This window comes from Monodelphis domestica, chromosome 2 (genome assembly GCF_027887165.1).
Source record: "Monodelphis domestica isolate mMonDom1 chromosome 2, mMonDom1.pri, whole genome shotgun sequence".
Taxonomy (NCBI): Eukaryota; Metazoa; Chordata; class Mammalia; order Didelphimorphia; family Didelphidae; genus Monodelphis; species Monodelphis domestica.
In genome coordinates, this window is record NC_077228.1 from 440,609,690 (window position 1) to 440,628,332 (window position 18,643).

At 37.6% G+C, this 18,643-nt stretch overlaps 1 protein-coding gene across 8 annotated transcripts in view; it reads left to right on the top strand.

Moving 5' to 3' along the window:
• TMEM181 (transmembrane protein 181) overlaps window positions 1-18,030 on the top strand; it is a 119,346-nt gene extending 101,316 nt beyond the window's left edge. For all 8 annotated transcript variants that reach the window (XM_001381353.4, XM_007484829.2, XM_007484830.2 and 5 more), the window contains 7 exons: window positions 784-841; window positions 8,509-8,611; window positions 9,150-9,201; window positions 12,052-12,134; window positions 13,392-13,481; window positions 13,636-13,702; window positions 14,156-18,030. In XM_001381353.4, the coding sequence (XP_001381390.1) occupies window positions 784-841; window positions 8,509-8,611; window positions 9,150-9,201; window positions 12,052-12,134; window positions 13,392-13,481; window positions 13,636-13,702; window positions 14,156-14,234 (532 nt within the window). In that variant the 3' untranslated portion in view covers window positions 14,235-18,030. The remainder of the gene's footprint in view (window positions 1-783; window positions 842-8,508; window positions 8,612-9,149; window positions 9,202-12,051; window positions 12,135-13,391; window positions 13,482-13,635; window positions 13,703-14,155) is intronic.
• The last annotated feature ends 613 nt before the right edge of the window (window positions 18,031-18,643 follow it).

Sequence of the window (18,643 nt, forward strand, 5' to 3'; positions counted from 1 at the left end):
GGAGTAGTTTGCCATTTCCTTCTCCAGCTCTTTTTACAGATAAGGAAACTGAGATCGACAGGGTTAAATGACTTATTGAGGGTCACAGAACTAATAAGTGTCTGAGGCCAGATTTGAACTTTGAAAGTTGAATCTTCCTGACTCCAGGCTTGCATTCTATCCACTGTGCCACCTAGCTGCCCTCGACCAATTTAATATATCCAATAGTATATCCAATTTAATTGGTCAAATGTTATATCTAATTTAATGTCATAGCAAGTCATGGTACAAAATTCTAAGTTCATTTTCTCTGTTTATTCCCTTTTGGTTCTTATTTGTCTTTAAGATCCTTATTGTTAACCAGTTTTTCTAGACCTTTACTATATTTTGTCATTTTTCTTTATGGTCTTTTATTCTTCAGTACTGCTCTTTAGTTGTATATGTCTCTTGGGGAAAGAAGATACCAATCTGGTCAAAAGGTGTAGAATTATGCAGAAGAATCGTCAATTATAGGACTTGCATATGAAACAATTTTTAGATAAGAAACTTGAGAAAAAGCTACATTTCTCACTGAAAATCATATTCTATCATTGATTACAAGACTTCCATTTAATATTTGTCTGTGAACTTAAACTGAGTAAAATTACTTTTTTTCCCTCAATATGAGGCAAGCTGGAAAATTTGGGATTGCTTTTTTAAAAGTTTTTAATTTGTAGTTTTTTAAAATCAGCTAATTATTAAAAATTAATAATCAAGTATAAAGTTACATATTAATCTCTGACCTTTTGTTTATTTGTTTTTTAGAGTAAATGAATTACATGACCCAATGTACCAGTATAGAGTTGATACAGGCAATTTTCAGGTAAGTGTAGTTTGTGATATCAATATTTATAGTGTTAAGAATATTATTTTAAATCAATATTTTGGAATGGGGTCATTTAATATCTAGAAGGATTAAGGAAAGTTTGGAAATAGAAAAATTCCTGGAAAAAAAATGCAAGAAATGATCCTTTACCTGGACTTTTGATTTCCCAGAATTCTTGATAGGTCTTTCCTGATCTGCCAGGAAAGAGAAGAAAATTGTTTATATTCTTACCTGGTCTTAACCGGCATAAAGCCAGTTTTGTTTATTGTTCACTGAATCAGTTATTTAGTTGGGTAGAGAAGTGGATATCTGATTTGGTGCTTCTTTCTTCACATTATCCATTGCCAGCCAGATTTCTGACACTCATTTCTTTCCTTTGAGCCCATAAGCAGAACTAGACTGGCCCCCAGGGTGACCCTGACTCTCCCAATCCAATCCATTTTCCATTCCAATGCCAGTGATTGTCCTAAAGCACTGGTCTGACTTTGTCACTCACTTCCTTCCCTTCCCCAGGAAGCTCAAGTGGCTCTCTGTTAACTCTAGGAACTGCCTCCTTCCCCAATTCTCCAGGAGATACTTCACTCCCCTTCATACACTCCAGTCCAGTCCCCTTGGCCTATTGGCAGTTTCTTGCACAAACAGCTCTACTTCTCATCATCCCTTGTTTCTGTAATGTTTTTCTTCTGTCACTTCTACAGCTTCCCCGAGTTACTTCATGCCTCAGCCAAAATCCCACCTTCTCTAGCAGATCTTGCCCAATTCCTCCTGCTGCTAGCCCCTTCCCTTCCTACATGCCTCATATTACATAGTTATATATATTGTTTCCCCTTGGGGGCCTGGATTGTGTTTTTGCCCTTTGTATTCCTGGTACATAGTGTAATAGATGATATTTTGAGGGTATATTTGATGGTTACTAAATAACTAATGGAATAGGTAGTTATCTTCTTTTTGCCTAACCTCCTCCCTTTTGTACCTCCCTCTTCAGAAGCCTTTCAGCCTCCCCTCCCCACTTTTTCTGTCTCCTTCAAGTCATTCAGTATGAGCTGTGAGGTTTCAATGAAATAGTTCTTAATCTTCTTTGTCAAACAAGGGGTTTATTTGGGGAAGACAGGGCAAGCGTGGAGGATAAGGTAAGAGGGGTGGGAAATCACTATTATTTACAATAAGTGTTAGGTTGGAGGATATTGAGAGAAATGGCAATTCAGTCACTAGCATGAAACCGAGCCAGTCAGAGAGAGATATAAGGACTATGGTCCTTCTCCTTTTCTGTCTTCAAGTCAGCCAGGCGACCTCCAACTTGATTATCCCAAGTCCCAGAGATAAACCCAGCTTCTTCCTTCAGGTCAGCCAGAAAGCCCAAAAACCCAGAAAAAGTCCAGCAGTTGGCTTGACTCCAAACTGCTTTTCCTAGTCACATTCCAAAAGAAATCTTCATTTGACTGACAGCTGACCCATCTCCTGCTTCTATCCTTTGTATGCATGCCTCTACCACAATACTTAATACTTAATTAGTGCTTACTGAATGTTTGATCATCATTTTAAAGACAAGATTCAGGCCAGAGAAGAAATAAGTTAGGAGGCATAGCTAACACATGGAACTTTGATAGGCCCAAAGGTTAGGCCCACTAATAAGGTGAAATGTAATAGGAATGAGTATAAAAAAAGAATTCCCAAATACAAGATGGAAACATGAAATCAGGTCATCTGAAAAAGGGGCTTTAGTGAACTGTAAGCTTGGTAGAAGTCAATTTAGCCAAAAATTAATGTGCTCTTAGTACACATTAAGAAAAAGCAGAAGGGGGCTGGTTCAATATTAGGAAAACTATCCACATAATGACCACATCAACAAGCAAACCAACAAGAACCACATGATTATCTCAATAGATGCAGAAAAAGCCTTTGATAAAATACAACACCCATTCCTACTAAAAACACTAGAAAGCATAGGAATAGAAGGGTCGTTCCTAAAAATATCAAACAGTATATATCTAAAACCATCAACTAATATCATCTGCAATGGGGATAAATTAAATCCATTCCCATTAAGATCAAGAGTGAAACAAGGATGCCCATTATCACCTCTATTATTTGACATTGTATTAGAAACACTAGCAGTAGCAATTAGAGAAGAAAAAGAAATTGCAGGCATCAAAATAGGCAAGGAGGAGACCAAGTTATCACTCTTTGCGGATGACATGATGGTCTACTTAAAGAATCCTAGAGATTCAACCAAAAAGCTAATCGAAATAATCAACAACTTTAGCAAAGTTGCAGGATACAAAATAAACCCACATAAGTCATCAGCATTTCTATATAATTCCAACACAGCTCAGCAGCAAGAACTAGAAAGAGAAATCCCATTCAAAATTACCTTAGACAAAATAAAATACCTAGGAATCTATCTCCCGAGACAAACACAGGAACTATATGAACACAACTACAAAACACTTTCCACACAACTAAAACTAGACTTGAACAATTGGAAGAACATTAACTGCTCATGGGTAGGACGAGCCAATATAATAAAAATGACCATCCTACCCAAACTCATCTATCTATTTAGTGCCATACCCATGGAACTTCCAAAAAATTTTTTTACTGATTTAGAAAAAAACATAACAAAGTTCATTTGGAAGAACAAAAGATCAAGGATATCCAGGGAAATAATGAAAAAAAATACAAAGGAAGGGGGCCTTGCAGTTCCAGATCTCAGACTATATTACAAAGCAGCAGTCATCAAAACAATTTGGTACTGGCTAAGAGACAGAAAGAAGGATCAGTGGAATAGACTAGGGGCAAGCGACCTCAGCAAGACAGTATATGACAAACCCTGAGAACCCAGCTTTTGGGACAAAAATCCACTATTTCATAAAAACTGCTGGAAAAATTGGAGGACAGAATGAGAGAGATTAAGATTAGATCAACACCTCACACCCTACACCAAGATAAATTCAAAATGGGTGAATGACTTGAACATAAAGAAGGAAACTATAAGAAAATTAGGCAAACACAGAATAGTATTAATGTCAGACCTTTGGGAAGGGAAAGATTTTAAAACCAAGCAAGACCTAGATAGAGGCACAAAATGCAAAATAAATAATCTGGAATACATCAAATTAAAAAGTTTTTGTACAAACAAAACCAATGTAATCAAAATCAGAAGGGTAGCAACAAATTGGGAAACAATCTTCATAAAAACCTCTGACAAAGGTTTAATTACTCAAATTTACAAAGAACTAAATCAATTATACAAAAAATCAAGCCATTCCCCAATTGATAAATGGGCAAGGGACATGAACAGGCAGTTCTCAGCCAAAGAAATCAAAACTATTAATAAGCACATGAAAAAGTGGTCTACATCTCTTATAATCAGAGAGATGCAAATCAAAACAACTCTGAGGTATCACCTCACACCTAGCAGATTGGCTAACATGACAGCAGAGGAGAGTAATGAATGCTGGAGGGGATGTGGCAAAGTGGGGACACTAATTCATTGCTGGTGGAGTTGTGAACTGATCCAGCCATTCTCGAGGGAAATTTGGAACTATGCCCAAAGGGTGATAAAAGACTGTCTGCCCTTTGATCCAGCTATAGCACTGCTGGGTTTGTACCTCAAAAGAGATAATAAGGAAAAAGACTTGTACAAGAATTTTCATAGCTGCACTCTTTGTGGTGGCCAAAAATTGGAAAACGGGGGGATGCCCATCAATTGGGGAATGGCTGAACAAATTGTGGTATATGTTGGTGATGGAATACTATTGTGCTAAAAGGAATAATAAACTGGAGGAATTACATGTGAACTGGAACAACCTCCAGGAAGTGATGCAGAGCGAAAGGAGCAGAACCAGGAAAACATTGTACACAGAGACTGATACACTGTGGTACAATCGAAGGTGATGGATTTCTCCATTAGTGTCAATGCAATGTCCCTGAACAATCTGCAGGGATCTAAAAAAATACTATCCACAAGCAAAGGATAAACTGTGGGAGTAAAAACACCGATGAAAAGCAACTGCTTGACTACAGGGGTTGAGGGGATATGACTGAGGAGAGACTCTAAATGAACACTCTAATGCAAATACCAACAACAGGGAAATGGGTTCGAGTCAAGAACACATGTGATAACCAGTGGAATCGTGCGTTGGCTATGGGAGAGGGAAAGGTGGGGGGGGGGGGGGGGGGAGGAAAAGAAAATGATCTTTGTTTCCAGTGAATAATGTTTGGAAATGACCAAATAAAATAATGTTTAAAATTTAAAAAAAAAAAAGCAGAGGGCATCTGTGCTGGGAGAGAAGCAGAGGTCCTGGTCACAGCACTCCTAGATATGAACTCAGGGCTGCTTTATCCCAGGCCTACCACTTTATCTCTCTGACGCTCACTTTTTAAATCTGCAAAATGGGAATAATAACACCACCTTTCTCAAGGAGTCCATTCAGAAGAAAGCATTTTGTAACCTTTCAAGTATTCATCTGTGCTCCATTCCTGGAGGTCATTCCAGTTCACATGTAATTCCTCCAGTTTATTATTCCTTTTAGCACAATAGTATTCCATCACCAACATGTACCACAATTTGTTCAGCCATTCCCCAATTGATGGGCATCCCCTCATTTTCCAATTTTTTGCTACCACAAAGAGCGCAGCTATGAATATTCTTGTACATGTCTTTTTCCTTATTATCTCTTTTGAGGTACAAACCCAGCAGTGCTATGGCTGGATCAAAGGGCAGACAGACTTTTAGTGCCCTTTGGGCATAGTTCCAAATTTCCCTCGAGAATGGCTGGATCAATTCACAACTCCACCAGCAATGCATTAATGTCCCACTTTGCCACATCCCCTCCAGCATTCATTACTTTCCTTTCCTGTCATGTTAGCCAATCTGCTAGGTATCCCCATTGCAGATGATGTTTGTTGATGGTTTTAGATGTGCTGCTTACAACCTTATAGTTGTTTTGATTTGTATCTCTCTGATTATAAAAGATTTAGAACACTTTTTCATGTGCTTATTGATAGTTTTGATTTCTTTATCTGAAAACTGCCTATTCATGTCCCTTGCCCATTTATCAATTGGAGAATGGCTTGATTTTTTTGTATAATTGATTTAGCTCTTTATAAATTTGAGTAATTAGACCTTTGTCAGATGATTTGTTATAACGATTTTTTCCCCAATTTGTTGCTTCCCTTCTGATTTTGATTGCATTGGTTTTGTCTGTACAAAATCTTTTTAATTTAAAGTAATCAAAATTATTCATTTTATATTTTGTAATATTTTCTGTCTCTTGGTCTTAAAATCTTTCCCATAAATCTGACAGGTATATTATTCTATGTTCATCAAATTTACTTATAGTTTCCTTCTTTATATTTAAGCCATTCACCCATTCTGAGTTTATCTTGGTGTAGGGTGTGAGATGTTTATTCAAACCTAATCTCTCCCATAGTGTTTTCCAATTTTCCCAGCAATTTTTTTTTCAAATACTGGGGTTTGGTCCCAAAAGCTGGGTTCTTTAGGTCATTTACCCCAAGTCTATTCCTTTGATCCTTCCTTCTGTGTCTTAGCCAGTACCATATTGTTTTGATGACCACTCCTTTATAATACAGTTTAAGATCTGGTACTGCAAGGCCACCTTCCTTCACATTTTTAATTTCATTATTTCCTTTGATCTTTTGTCCTTCCAAATGAACTTTATTATCATTTTTTTCTAATTCAGTAAAAAAAGTTTCTTGGTAGTTTGATAGGTTTGGCACTGAATAAGTAAATTAGTTTGGGTAGGATTGTCATTTTTATTATGTTAGCTTGTCCTACCCATGAGCAATTAATGTTTTTCTAATTATTTGATCTAGTTTTAATTTTGTGGAAAGTGTTTTGTAGTTGTGTTCAAATAGTTCCTGTGTTTGTCACAGCGGAAAGATTCCTAAGTATTTTATATTGTCTGGGGTGGTTTTAAATAGAATTTCTCTTTCTAATTCTTGCTGCTGAGATGTGTTGGAGATATATAGAAATACTGATGACTTATGCGGGTTTATTTTGTATCCTGCCACTTTGCTAAAGTTGTTGATTATTTCCACTAGCTTTTTGGTTGATTCTCTTGGGTTCTTTAAGTATACCATCATATCATCTGCAAAGAGTGATAGCTTGGTCTCCTCATTGCCTATTTTAATACCTTCAATTTCATTTTCTTCTCTAATTGCTACATCTAGTGTTTCTAATACAGTGTCAAATAATAGAGGTGATAAGGGCATCCTTGTTTCACTCCTGATCTTAATAGGAATGGATTTAGTTTATCCCATTGCAGATGATGTTTGATGATGGTTTTAGATATATACTGCTTATTATTTTTAGGAAAGGCCCTTCTATTCCTATACTTTCTAATGTTTTCATTAGGAATGAGTGTTGTATTTTGTCAGAGGCTTTTCTTGCATCTATTGAGATAATCATGTGATTTCTGTTGGTTTGCTTGTTGATATGGTCAGTTATGTAGATGGTTTTTCCTAATATTGAACCATCCTTACATTCCTGGTATAAATCCCACCTGATCATAACAAATAACCCTCATGATCACTTGCTGGAGTCTTTTTGGTGTGTTCCATTTAAGATTTTTTCATCTTTGTTCATTAAGGAGATTGGTCTGTAGTTTTCTTTCTCTGTTTTTGATCTGCTTGGCTTTGGGATCAGTACCATATTTGTGTCATAAAATGAATTTGGTAGAACTCCTTCTTGGCTTTTTCTGTCAAATAGTTTGTATAATATTGGGATTAGTTGTTCTTTGAATGTTTGATAGAATTCACTTGTGAATCCATCAGGCCTGGGATTTTTTCTTAGGGAGTTCTTTGATGGCCTGTTCAATTTCTTTTTCTGGTATGGGATTTAGTATTTAAGCTTGTTTTCTCTCACAAGAGAGAGGGATGTGAGCAGTGCCTGCTTGGAGCCCTGAGATGCAGGCATTAGGGAGGGAGCCTGGGAGACAAGAGAGAAAACTTGGCTGCTTAGGCTTGGGAGTTTGAGGCTTTCGTCGGCTCTGCCTTTTACTCTTTCCCAATGCTGCTTTTCTTGTCATGTGGAAATGTGGGCAAACCAGGCAGTCAATCACAAGATTCTCAGGTTCTGGGATTCCTTCATCCAGTCATCTTTATGTCCAGACAACTTTGGCTTTGATGATCTGAGGCAATTGTTTCTCTTCCCTGGGAACCACCTCCCTCTCCTTCCTCTGCCTTTTTCTGAGGATTCTAGAGCTGTACAAAGTGATGGACATCTCATAGCACACCTTGTTTCAGAGGGAAGCATGACATCATTTGCCAAAGGCCAGGCAGAAAACTCTGCCTGCAACAGCCATAGAGGGTTTTTTTTTGGTTTGTTTATTTGTTTGTTTGTTGTTTGGTTTTTTGTTTTTTTGTTTTTTTTTTGCAATTTGCTCTTGGGTATTGTAATACCATTTTTATTGTCATGAACAGGAAGCCATGAGGTATGAGTTCTATTGTTCTATTCCTAGCTGTCCAGCTTAGAACTCAGTGACCTTAAACAGTCATTTACAGTCTCTGTGCATAGTAAAATAAAGCCCCCTTCTGAGATCATAAGATTGGGTCGTTGTGTGACCCTCCTGTGGCTAGAGGCAGTCTCGGGAGAATTGCCCCAACCTCCAACCGCGCACTTCTCTCTTGTTTGCTTCCAGGGCATGAAAGTTTTTTTCCTCGTGGTGGCTGGCATGTATATTTTATACCTTCTGTTCTTGATTGTGAGGGCCTGCTCAGAGCTTCGCCACATGCCTTATGTTGGTAAGTGACACTTTTTCTAAGCTCCCAAGATCGGTTCCCCCCTAAAATGAGTGCTTGGCTGAGTTAATGGTTGGCCACCTAGATGGAGGAATTTCATGGGATCTGGGTGAGGAGTCTTAACCTTCCTAGGAGGGCAACATGTGGGTCAGCCTGTCACAGCTCTAGGGAATCCTCAGCATTCTAGATGGTGTTTGCCTAGGAAACACAGGGGGAGTCCAGAAGAAGCCTTAAAAGTCCCCAGACAGGCATTTTGGGGCTGATGCTACTGAGTATAGTGCTGAGAAAATGTGGGGCTGTTTCTGAGTTTCTGCTGTTCTCAACCAGCCACATAAATCTTTGCCAAATCAAAAACCATTGTCTCATCTAAGAAGGCTCTTTGCAGACATAGCTGGTGTTTTAATCTTGGTAAACCTTAAAGTGCAGTGTAAATATGAGAAGCCCAAATAGGAGGGCTTCTCTTGAAAAAGATTATTGGAACGGGGGAGTGTTTACTGCTATTATTGCCTTAAGTTGTCATTTTTTTATTTGTCCTTTCCAGATCTCAGGTTAAAATTCTTGACTGCACTGACTTTCGTAGTACTTGTCATCAGGTAAGGAAATCTTTTATGCAGAAACAAACAATCCTTGTTTTTTTTTCTTTTTCTTTTCTCCTTTTGAATAATACATTTCAACATAAAAATCCCAGCTCAGTATTTTCTAAATGGTATCTTACCCTCATTCCATCTTCTGGATACAATGCCAGAGAAGGATTCCAATGGACAACTTCTAACTCCTTCATGTCAGGTGGGAGGAATGCCAAGGGCAGAGCAGGTGGGTGGTAGAGAGGAGAATCCGCCTTCTGCCATCCATCTGGCAACACCAAATACATTCAACTACCTGTTGTCCCAAACGCTTGTGGGATGGGGTGTTCTCATTCATTAACTACAATAGGGCCTCTGTATCCAAGGAGGATATATTCCAAGACCTACCATAGATGGCTGAAACCACAGATAAAATTATACCAGCTGACCCCAGGGAGATGTGCTCTCTCTCCACCCCTGCCCCTCAGCTTGGTGCTCTACAGTCTTCCAATTCTCCTTCCTTAAAAAAAAAAAAAGCAGAAGAGACGTGCAGAAGAGGCCCCCATCAGAGGTGGACCACTGTCCTGGCAGACCTCCTGCAGTGCTTTGTAGTTCACTCAGGATAACTGAAAGTGAGGACATCAGAACCACACAAGAATTACTTACTCTCCATACCATGAAGAGTCATGGTTTTTCAGAAGAATGCTCCTGGCTCTTCCAGGGCTTCATAGTATTTTTATTCTTTTATGTATCTAGCATTTACCATAGTGCTTGGTATGTAATAAGTACTTAATAATTGGTTTTTCATCCATCAATCCATTCATTTATTCATCTTGAACATTAGTTATTACTCTATGGTTCATTTGGGGGAGTAACGTAGAATTGGGCAGGGCAGAACTGTGATTTCATCAGCATAGAAATCTCTCAATAAGGAATTTCCCTCCTTCATTGCAGATAGACACTTGCTGTGCAATTTATCCTTTTAGAGAGTGGCCTTGGGTACTGAGAATTTGTGACTTGCCCAGATCACACAGCCAACATGTGTCCGAGGAGGCTTTATGCCCAACCCTGTCTCACTACGTCTATCATGCTGTCTTTCTAAAATATGATACTTTAGATGCAAAAGGACCCTGGCCCTAAAGATTACTTTGAAAAGTAAATGCCAGATATTGACTTGCTTTCTTGCCATTGGTTTCTTTCTCATCAAAGCAGAGTATAGGAAAGTAGAGTATGGTTTTCTGGTGGTTAGGATTTAAAGTAATGGTAGAAGTCATTGCATATAAAGACTACCATATGGGAAAATGGGGTCTGGTGTTTAGTGTACCCCTCTAAATAGAGTATGCTGTATGAAGTAGTTTTGACTAAACTAATATAGCAGTAGACTACTTGGGGGTTGAAATATGTTTATAGAAATTATAAATTCAATTCTGGGATGCTCCTCAGTCAAAGAAGGATTAAGGAAATTTTGAAATAAAATAGAGGAGAGTAGTACTGCCTTTTTTTTTAATCCTGAAAATTTTCCCGGATGGTATTTTTGATACATAATAACCTATATAACATTTGTCACAGTTTTTGCAAAGAACCTCTTTGCTTAGGGGTGAGACTGAAGCTAGATATCTATAAATTCATTTTCAAAGAAGTGATAAATGACACCATGGGAGTAGATAAAATCATCTAAGAAAAGAGTAGAGAGGAAAATGAGAAGAAAGCCAAGGAAAGATACCTAGAGAAAATATGCAAAAGATAGAGTAGTCAATGGTATATGGCAGTGAAATAAAACTGAGTAAGCACCATAGGATTTTTTAATTAAGAGACCACTGATGACATTTGAAAAGGTCATTTCAAATAGATTAGAATCAAAGGCCAGATTTTTTTTTTTTAAGCCATACCTTCCATCTTAGATTTAATACTGTGTATAGGCTCCAAGGCAGACGAATGGTAAGGAAATGACTTGCCCAGGCTCACACAACTAGGAAGTGTCTGAGGCCAGATTTGAACCCAGGACCTTCCATCTCGAGGCCTGGCTCTCAATTCACTTGAGTCACCTAGCTGCCCCCAGGAGCCAGATTTCAAGATGTTGAAGAATGAGAGGGTGGTGAAGAAATAGAGAAGGGATACATCTATGACTTTTTTAAAAAAATGATTTGGCAGTAATGGGGAAATGAGATATTAGAAGATAGCTTGACGGGAGAAGCAAGGTCGAGGAAAGGTTATTTATATTAGATCTGAGAGTGCTTATAGGTAGTAGGAAAGGAGCCAATAGAAAAAGAAATTGGAACATGTAAAAGTGAATAAAGGAAGGTCTTAAAAGAGTCCAAGTGGATAGAATCATGCGCACCAGTGAGAGATTTATGTTTGGCAATGAAGAAATCCACCCCATCTTCCAGTGGAGGATATAAAGGAGAAGGGCCTGGTCAAGACAAAGTTTTTGTAATATATTCCTGGGAGATGAACACTATTGGCCTCCATTCAAATAAAGTAGGAATCCAGGTCATCTTCTGAGAGAAGCAAGTAATATATATGCCAGATCCCCCACCTTTCCCCTTTCTTAGATAAAATGTTTCTCTTCCCTTTACATGGTTATTATGTTCATATATATGTGTGTGGGGGTACATATACACACATTTTCAATATATAAAATCATGCCCTTCTCACAGCCCTTCCCCCAAAATTTGTATCATTACTTGCTTCTCTGAGATGACCTTGATTCCTACTATATTTCTTTCTCTGTCTATATATCTATAATCATGTAAAAGGGAAAGAAAAAAAATTTCCATTTTAAAATATATTGATCAAAATGTCAACTAAAACTACACATATAAAAACGTATAATTCCAATTTTTTGCATATTTACTTGTGGTTTTCCTTCTTCATTTGCAGCATTGTCATACTTTATCTGAGGTTTGGATCCCAAGTGTTACAGGATAATTTTGTAGCTGAACTGTCAAATCACTACCAGAACTATATCCTTTTAATTTTAGTTCTCAAATGTTTACGATTATTGTAATGCTGCTTGCGTTTCTGGAAATAAGGGGGGGAAATGCTGTTAATTAAAATCTGTATTATCTGAGCTAATGGGGTACATGAATAGTATTGATACAAATTAATTTGAGTCCTTTTTCCTGATCCCTTTGCTGGATGGCATCTCTAGAGTTGCATATTCTTTTCCTTCATTATTCAGATGGAGGAATTTTTACAGTTGTGACCATTAGCAGTGTAAGTCCGGCCTATCCAGTGAAACAGGGTTGGGGATAGGAACCAAACTTATGATTTCATTGGCTTAAGCAACTCCTAACTGGCAAGAGAACTTCTACCAGTGCAGGTTAGTACCTTCCCTGCAACTTGGAGTCTTGGAAAGTTCCTCGAATATTGAAAGGTTCAGTGACTTACCCAAAGTCTTGCAGCCAGTCCATGTCAGAGGCAGGTCTTGACCTGAGGTTCCTGGTTCTCTCTGACCAGCACACTGTAGGACATCATACTACCCATCAAGGCTTAAGAATTAAATTCAAAGTTATATGACCCAAACTGTCTCCCTTCCTCCCCGCTCCTGGAGCTGGCAAGCAATTTGATCTAGGTTATACATGTTTTATCATGCAAAACATTTCCATAGTATTCATTTTTGTAAGTGAATAATCATGAAACCAATACCCCAAAACAAAAACCCAAATAAACAAGTGAAAATTGTAAAAGAAAAGAAATTTAAAGCTGTCTGAGAAGTTGATTCCAAGATAATGTTTGTCTCTCCCATAGTAATGTTTCTGATAGGTTGTATCTTTATTGTTTATTTTCACAGGAAACTATGCAGGGGCTGTTTGAGGCTATTGATCTCTAAGGGCTTATTTCCTAGAGATCATTATTGCATGTAAAGGGATGAATGAACTAGGATGTCCCTGAGTTGACCCTTACATGTGTGACTTTGCCATATCGGCCCCCTGTTCAGTTAAGGGTGGAGATAGCACTGCATTGTGTGTTGAGAGATCATGATAAGCTCTTATTTGGCATGACCCTCAATGGTTGCAGTGCTTTGACCACGTCCTTAAAAGATGAATTACTGAAATACTAGATCAGTGACTGGATTTTTAAGAACTGTTGATGCTACTGGTTGATGCTGAGTGAGTACTAAGAGTATCCAGAGCAAGCATCAGAGCATGGAACGAGAAAGCTCATATGGAAAGCCTGGAGCCGCCCTCGAATTGTGTACCAACCTTGACTGGTCTCACCAGCTGAATTCCTATCTTTCTGTGGCCTGCTGAACTTTTATCTGTACACCTTAGCTTTTGTGTATTCACCATCTAAGAATGCACTCTATGGTAAGTCAGCTCAGTTCCTAGATTCTTGGCCAGCTGGCTGCGCAGGAATCGGCATCAGCTGAGCTTGTCACACATTTCAGGATCTGGATATTTCATTAGGCCAGTTAAAAAGAAACTTTCTGGCTAAAAGGAAGTTTTTGTTCATTTTTTCCAGAGTCACAACTGAAAGATAATCCTGCCTTTTCCATGCTTAATGACTCTGATGATGATGTAATTTATGGGTAAGTTATTTTTCTCTAGTGAAGTAACAGCAGAGGGCATTACAATCCTGAGTTAGACATTTTTGCCTTTGCATTGTTTTTCAACCCCTCTCAAAACATTCTCCACACAGCAAGGCATTTGTGTAATGTAATTCTGTTGTTCTTCAAAATTTTCCATTTTTTAGGCTATAGATTTAAAAGTGGTAATTTTTTTTAAGAAACAAGGTGGGCATTCTGTTTCTATTCTCTGGGCACTGACTGGTACAAGCTCAGACAGTTGGTCGCTCTAAGGAGCCTTTATCTCAGGAATATGTGGAGTTGGGAGGTGAAGGGGGTGGGTTATATCAATGGGGGGGCGATAGAAACGGTCTCTTGAAATACACACTACATAGAAGAATGAATCATTTGGGAACTTAACTAAGTACGTACCTGTTGTTAGAAAGACATTGTTTTTAGAGATCTCTTTGTTAACAGGAGTGATTATGAAGAAATGCCCCTACAAAATGGCCAGGCTATTAGAGCCAAGTACAAAGAAGAGTCTGACAGCGATTGATGGAGAGCCTGCAGCAACCAGCGTGGCTGAGGATAGAGAAGGTCTTGGACAGTTTTCCTCAGTGCCCCAACTCTCCAGCCTTCCCTAGCCATTTGCTTAAAGCTGAACATTTCCTTACAAGAAAGGCAGTTTTCCCTTTTCCTCTTTGTTTACTGATTTCTAAAAGACCAACCCAGGACCAAAGGAAAAATGAAAATGTTGGGCAAAAGTATTTATTATCAGGGTAGGGAGATGTGAGAGGGAGAAAGGCAAATGAAGATTCACAAGCCTCTTAGAATAATGTTTGGGTAACAGTTTTTATGTTAGATCATTATTTCACTGGGGCTAAAGTGATTGTTCTTGAACTGAAGGTTTCCAAGTCCTGTAGTTTCCCAGAGTTCCTGATGCCCTTGTCACCCTCCTTTTTAGCCTAAAGAATTGTGCCCTAGTCTTTGGTAGCATGTTCTCTTTAAGTGATATAAAAGCACTAATGAGCCACTAAGTGGCCAGTGGAGAGTATTGGACTTGGAGTCAGGAAGACCCGATTTGGGTCTTGCTTCAGACACTTACTGTGTGACTCATGAGTTAGTCATCTACCCTCTTGCAGTTCCTCTGTCAAATGAGAATCATTTCCCCTACCTCACAAGGTGGTTGTAAGGCTCAAAGGAAGCCTAGGAAGACAAAGTCTCCCTTGCAATGAATACTCTATAGAATAGTGAGTCATTTTGGAAGATAACTAAATGCATACCTGTTGTTAGAAAATGCTTTCAAAGATCTCTATTAACAGGAATGATTATGAAGAAATACCTCTGCAAAAATGGCTAGGCTGTTAGGGCCAAATACAGAGAAGAGTCTGACAGTGGTTTGCAAGCCTTCCAGCACTTTATAAATGCTGGATACGATGGTAATGATGAGTCATGCAGCAAAGTGGCAACATTCTCCTTTTTTTTCTTCCTTCCCTTCCTCATGGACATTTCTTCTCTAACTCCAGTGGGAATTTACTGAACCTCCCTTGTGGGGGCAACATGCTGCTATTTGGTGGCAAACACTACATGCACCAGGTTTCTAAGTATCTTGACTTAAGTTCATCTCTGAGTTTAGAAACAAAGCATTAAGTGGAGCTCAGCTGCTGCTGTCTACTGAAGCACAGGGTGGGCAGAAACTAGTTTTTCTGAGGCCTCAAGCAGTGAAATATCAGTAGGAGTGCTGCTCTGTACCTCTAAGGACCCAGTGCAGCCTGATAGGCTGATTCCTTCTAACCCCTGAGATAAATAGGGATTGAAATCATTAACAGCTTCAGTGGCAAAGGTGCTTCTTCAATCTGTCCAGGACTTGATCCCTGCAGGCTCTTCCCCTTTGTCATGTTTGGATTGGGGTAGAGGAGGGAACCTGTGACAAGTCTAATAAAGCAGAGAGGTTATGTGGCTTCAGAGCTCTTACACAAATGAAACAGTTCCTGAAATGAGATGCTAAAAAGCTTTTTCAGATGTATATTGAAAAACCAATAAAATTAATAATTTTCATGTCATTTTGAAACAGTTTGTTCAGAAAACCAATTTTGAGGTTAGTCATCTCAAGAAAATCAACTGGAGCTTTGTATAAACAGAATGAGTCACTCTGTTTATGGGTCACAGTTTTGAAATTCCAGTGCTGTAGTAACACAGCATTGAAGGCACCTAAGAATTTTCAACTCCCCTTTTCCTGGCTGATTAATTTAAAAGCAGAGTACAGGTGTGCCTTTTACATTTATTTCTGCATCTTCTTTTCTGGCACTCATCTTTGAACTGGTGTGCACTGTGGAAACCCCCGTCTATGACATTCTGAGGAACAGACGTAGAGTACCAATATATGATGCATGCTTAGTAGCCCAATATCCTCCTCCTCCTCCTTATGTGTACCCACATTCAGATGTTTATTACGTGCAATTAGAATTATGCTCTTTCCTGCAGTGCTAGAACTTCAGATGTCCATGGGAATGTTTTTTATGGTGATACACTAAAATTAGCTTTCTTCATAAGTTAACCTTTAGTGCTGTGATGGTACCGTTAATTACCTCTGTTGCTTAATATGGACTTCCACTTAGATTTCTGTAGTTTTTAAAAGTCTTTGTTTAAAAAGAAAAATCAATGTTTGAATTAAAATTACTGTAAAATCACAAAGATGATTCAAAGTTTACATAGTTTTTACATCTGCAATGTTGTCAGTTACTTGGTATCTTATTCTGTACAGTCATTGATATTAAAAAAAAACCTTAAAAATAAAAGTTCAAGATATCTTCCATCAGGTCTACTTTTTAAATAATTTTAGGTAAAATAATGATGACTTTTGTGGGTTAGATTCCAGAATATATTTCACTAGTTTTGTTTGTCATCTGTGATTTGGAATGCTCTTGTTTCTTCATCCATGTAAATAATGGGAGAGAATTTTGATACCCATATTTAGAGGGCTGTTTTGAAAAGTTCATTTTCTACTTACAAGATGAAATTCAAGCTATCCATTCTCTGACATCTTTATAATTTTATTCTTTAGGCATAAAAACTATCAAGCTGAAAAATATTTGAGAGTAAATGTGTACTTTTAATTTTTTTTCTCTTCCAACTATTTATGAAAGACCCCTACTTAAGGGGAAAATGCTTTTATCAAACCAGGCACTTTCCATTTCTTTACTTGGAGCAACATGTTTATGTTCCAAAGTCTTCTGTTATTCCATCATGTAAAAATTGGCTATGTTATCCAGCATTTAACACACAGAATATTTACCACATAACAAGCTGGACATTGTATTTTGCTGTGAATTATGAGTAGGAAGAAAAGTCCTAATTTTTTCCTTAGAGTTAGGGGCATAAATCCAAACCTTGCAAATATGTACAAAAAGCCAAAGAACTGGCTCTCATTCTTCCTTAGTATTAGCCTGGATGGAAACATTTTTGGAAAGTTTGAGAGAATTTTGCACTTTGGGCCACTCTAAAGGCATATGCTAGAAGATGGCTATTGACATTTCAAATTTAGTTTTGATGAGAGGTAAAAGAAAATTTGAGCTTTCACTTAAGACCCAAGATATATTTATTTAACTATATAGCAATAAAGAACTTTTTCTTTCCTGGTTTAATCATCTTCCTTCCAAAAATAGTGGAATTGCTAGCATAATAAAATGTATTCAAGAAAGGCTGGAGTACTGCCATATTTGCATTTGTTATGTGAAATTTTAGCATTTTTGCCATTTGTAAAACACTGTAGGGACAATGTCATTGACCCCAAATGTTTGTGGAATTACAGTTATCAATTTGAAGAAACTGGGACTTCTCCCCTAACATCGTCTCTTCTCTATCCCTCCTAAGTTTGGCTTGTATGCAATTTATTTTTCAGTGCATACTTGTACATTTTCTACTCTAAAAAAAAAAATTGTTTAGTAGTTCACCCTAATATTTGAACTAACACTTTTCTGAAGTGTGCAAATCTTACCTAAAATATTGTCTAGGGAATTATTTTTTCCAACTCTTCTTAACCATGGAAGCCAATAAAAGCTCTCAATTTTGCTTATGTATAAATCTGTACTCTTTCTTAAAAAAAGAGGGGAAGATTCTTAAATTGTTGACATCTTAAGTTAGATGTTTTAAAGATGAGAATCTTACAATAATTCCTCTCTAGGTCAAAGGGAATTTCTTTTATTCAGTGCCATCTTTTTATCCTTGTTTGATCTTGATTCTTGATGTACAAAAATACAGAAAGGACTTGTAATACTATGAACTGACTTTTTAAATAAAATTGTAATATTTATAAAATAAAATTATATTTAAACTTGTATACCCAAAGGAAAGATTGTGTGAGTGCTATATTAATGAACTATATTATTCTATCTTTTGAGGAAGGTTCTCATATCTTTTTGCAAATCTCATTGATTTTGGGAATGCGTCCTAAGATCATACTTTCAATAAATACGTTCACAAATAAAATTTTATACATTCTGCCATCAAATTTGCATCTAGATTGTGTATTGTATTACTTTCCTTCTTTGTATATGAAATTAATTTGGCTTGTTCAAGATGAGGTATTTTAGGGTATTAGGGAAAAGAGCCAACAGCCTTGATCTCATTGGTTGTTACAAGTACTGACTTCAGGTTTTGTTTCAATAAAGTGTAGCTTATTCTAAGTCCTTATGAAGTAGGTTTGAGGTTAGGGTAGGCTGAGAGAAGGAACTAAGTTTTCCAGCTACCCAAGAGTATATCTGTTCCTGTCATTTTATAGTCACAACCTTTACAAATTCAGGGTAAGAAAAACTAGACACTGAGCAAACTCAGCTGCCTTAAAGATTTAGAATTGTACATTTTTTCTTGTTAGTGCTACATAAATATTTCTTCCTTCTCCTAATAGCAAAAAAACAAAACAAAACTGAATTAATCTTTATTTCAAATCTAGATGGTTTAATATAC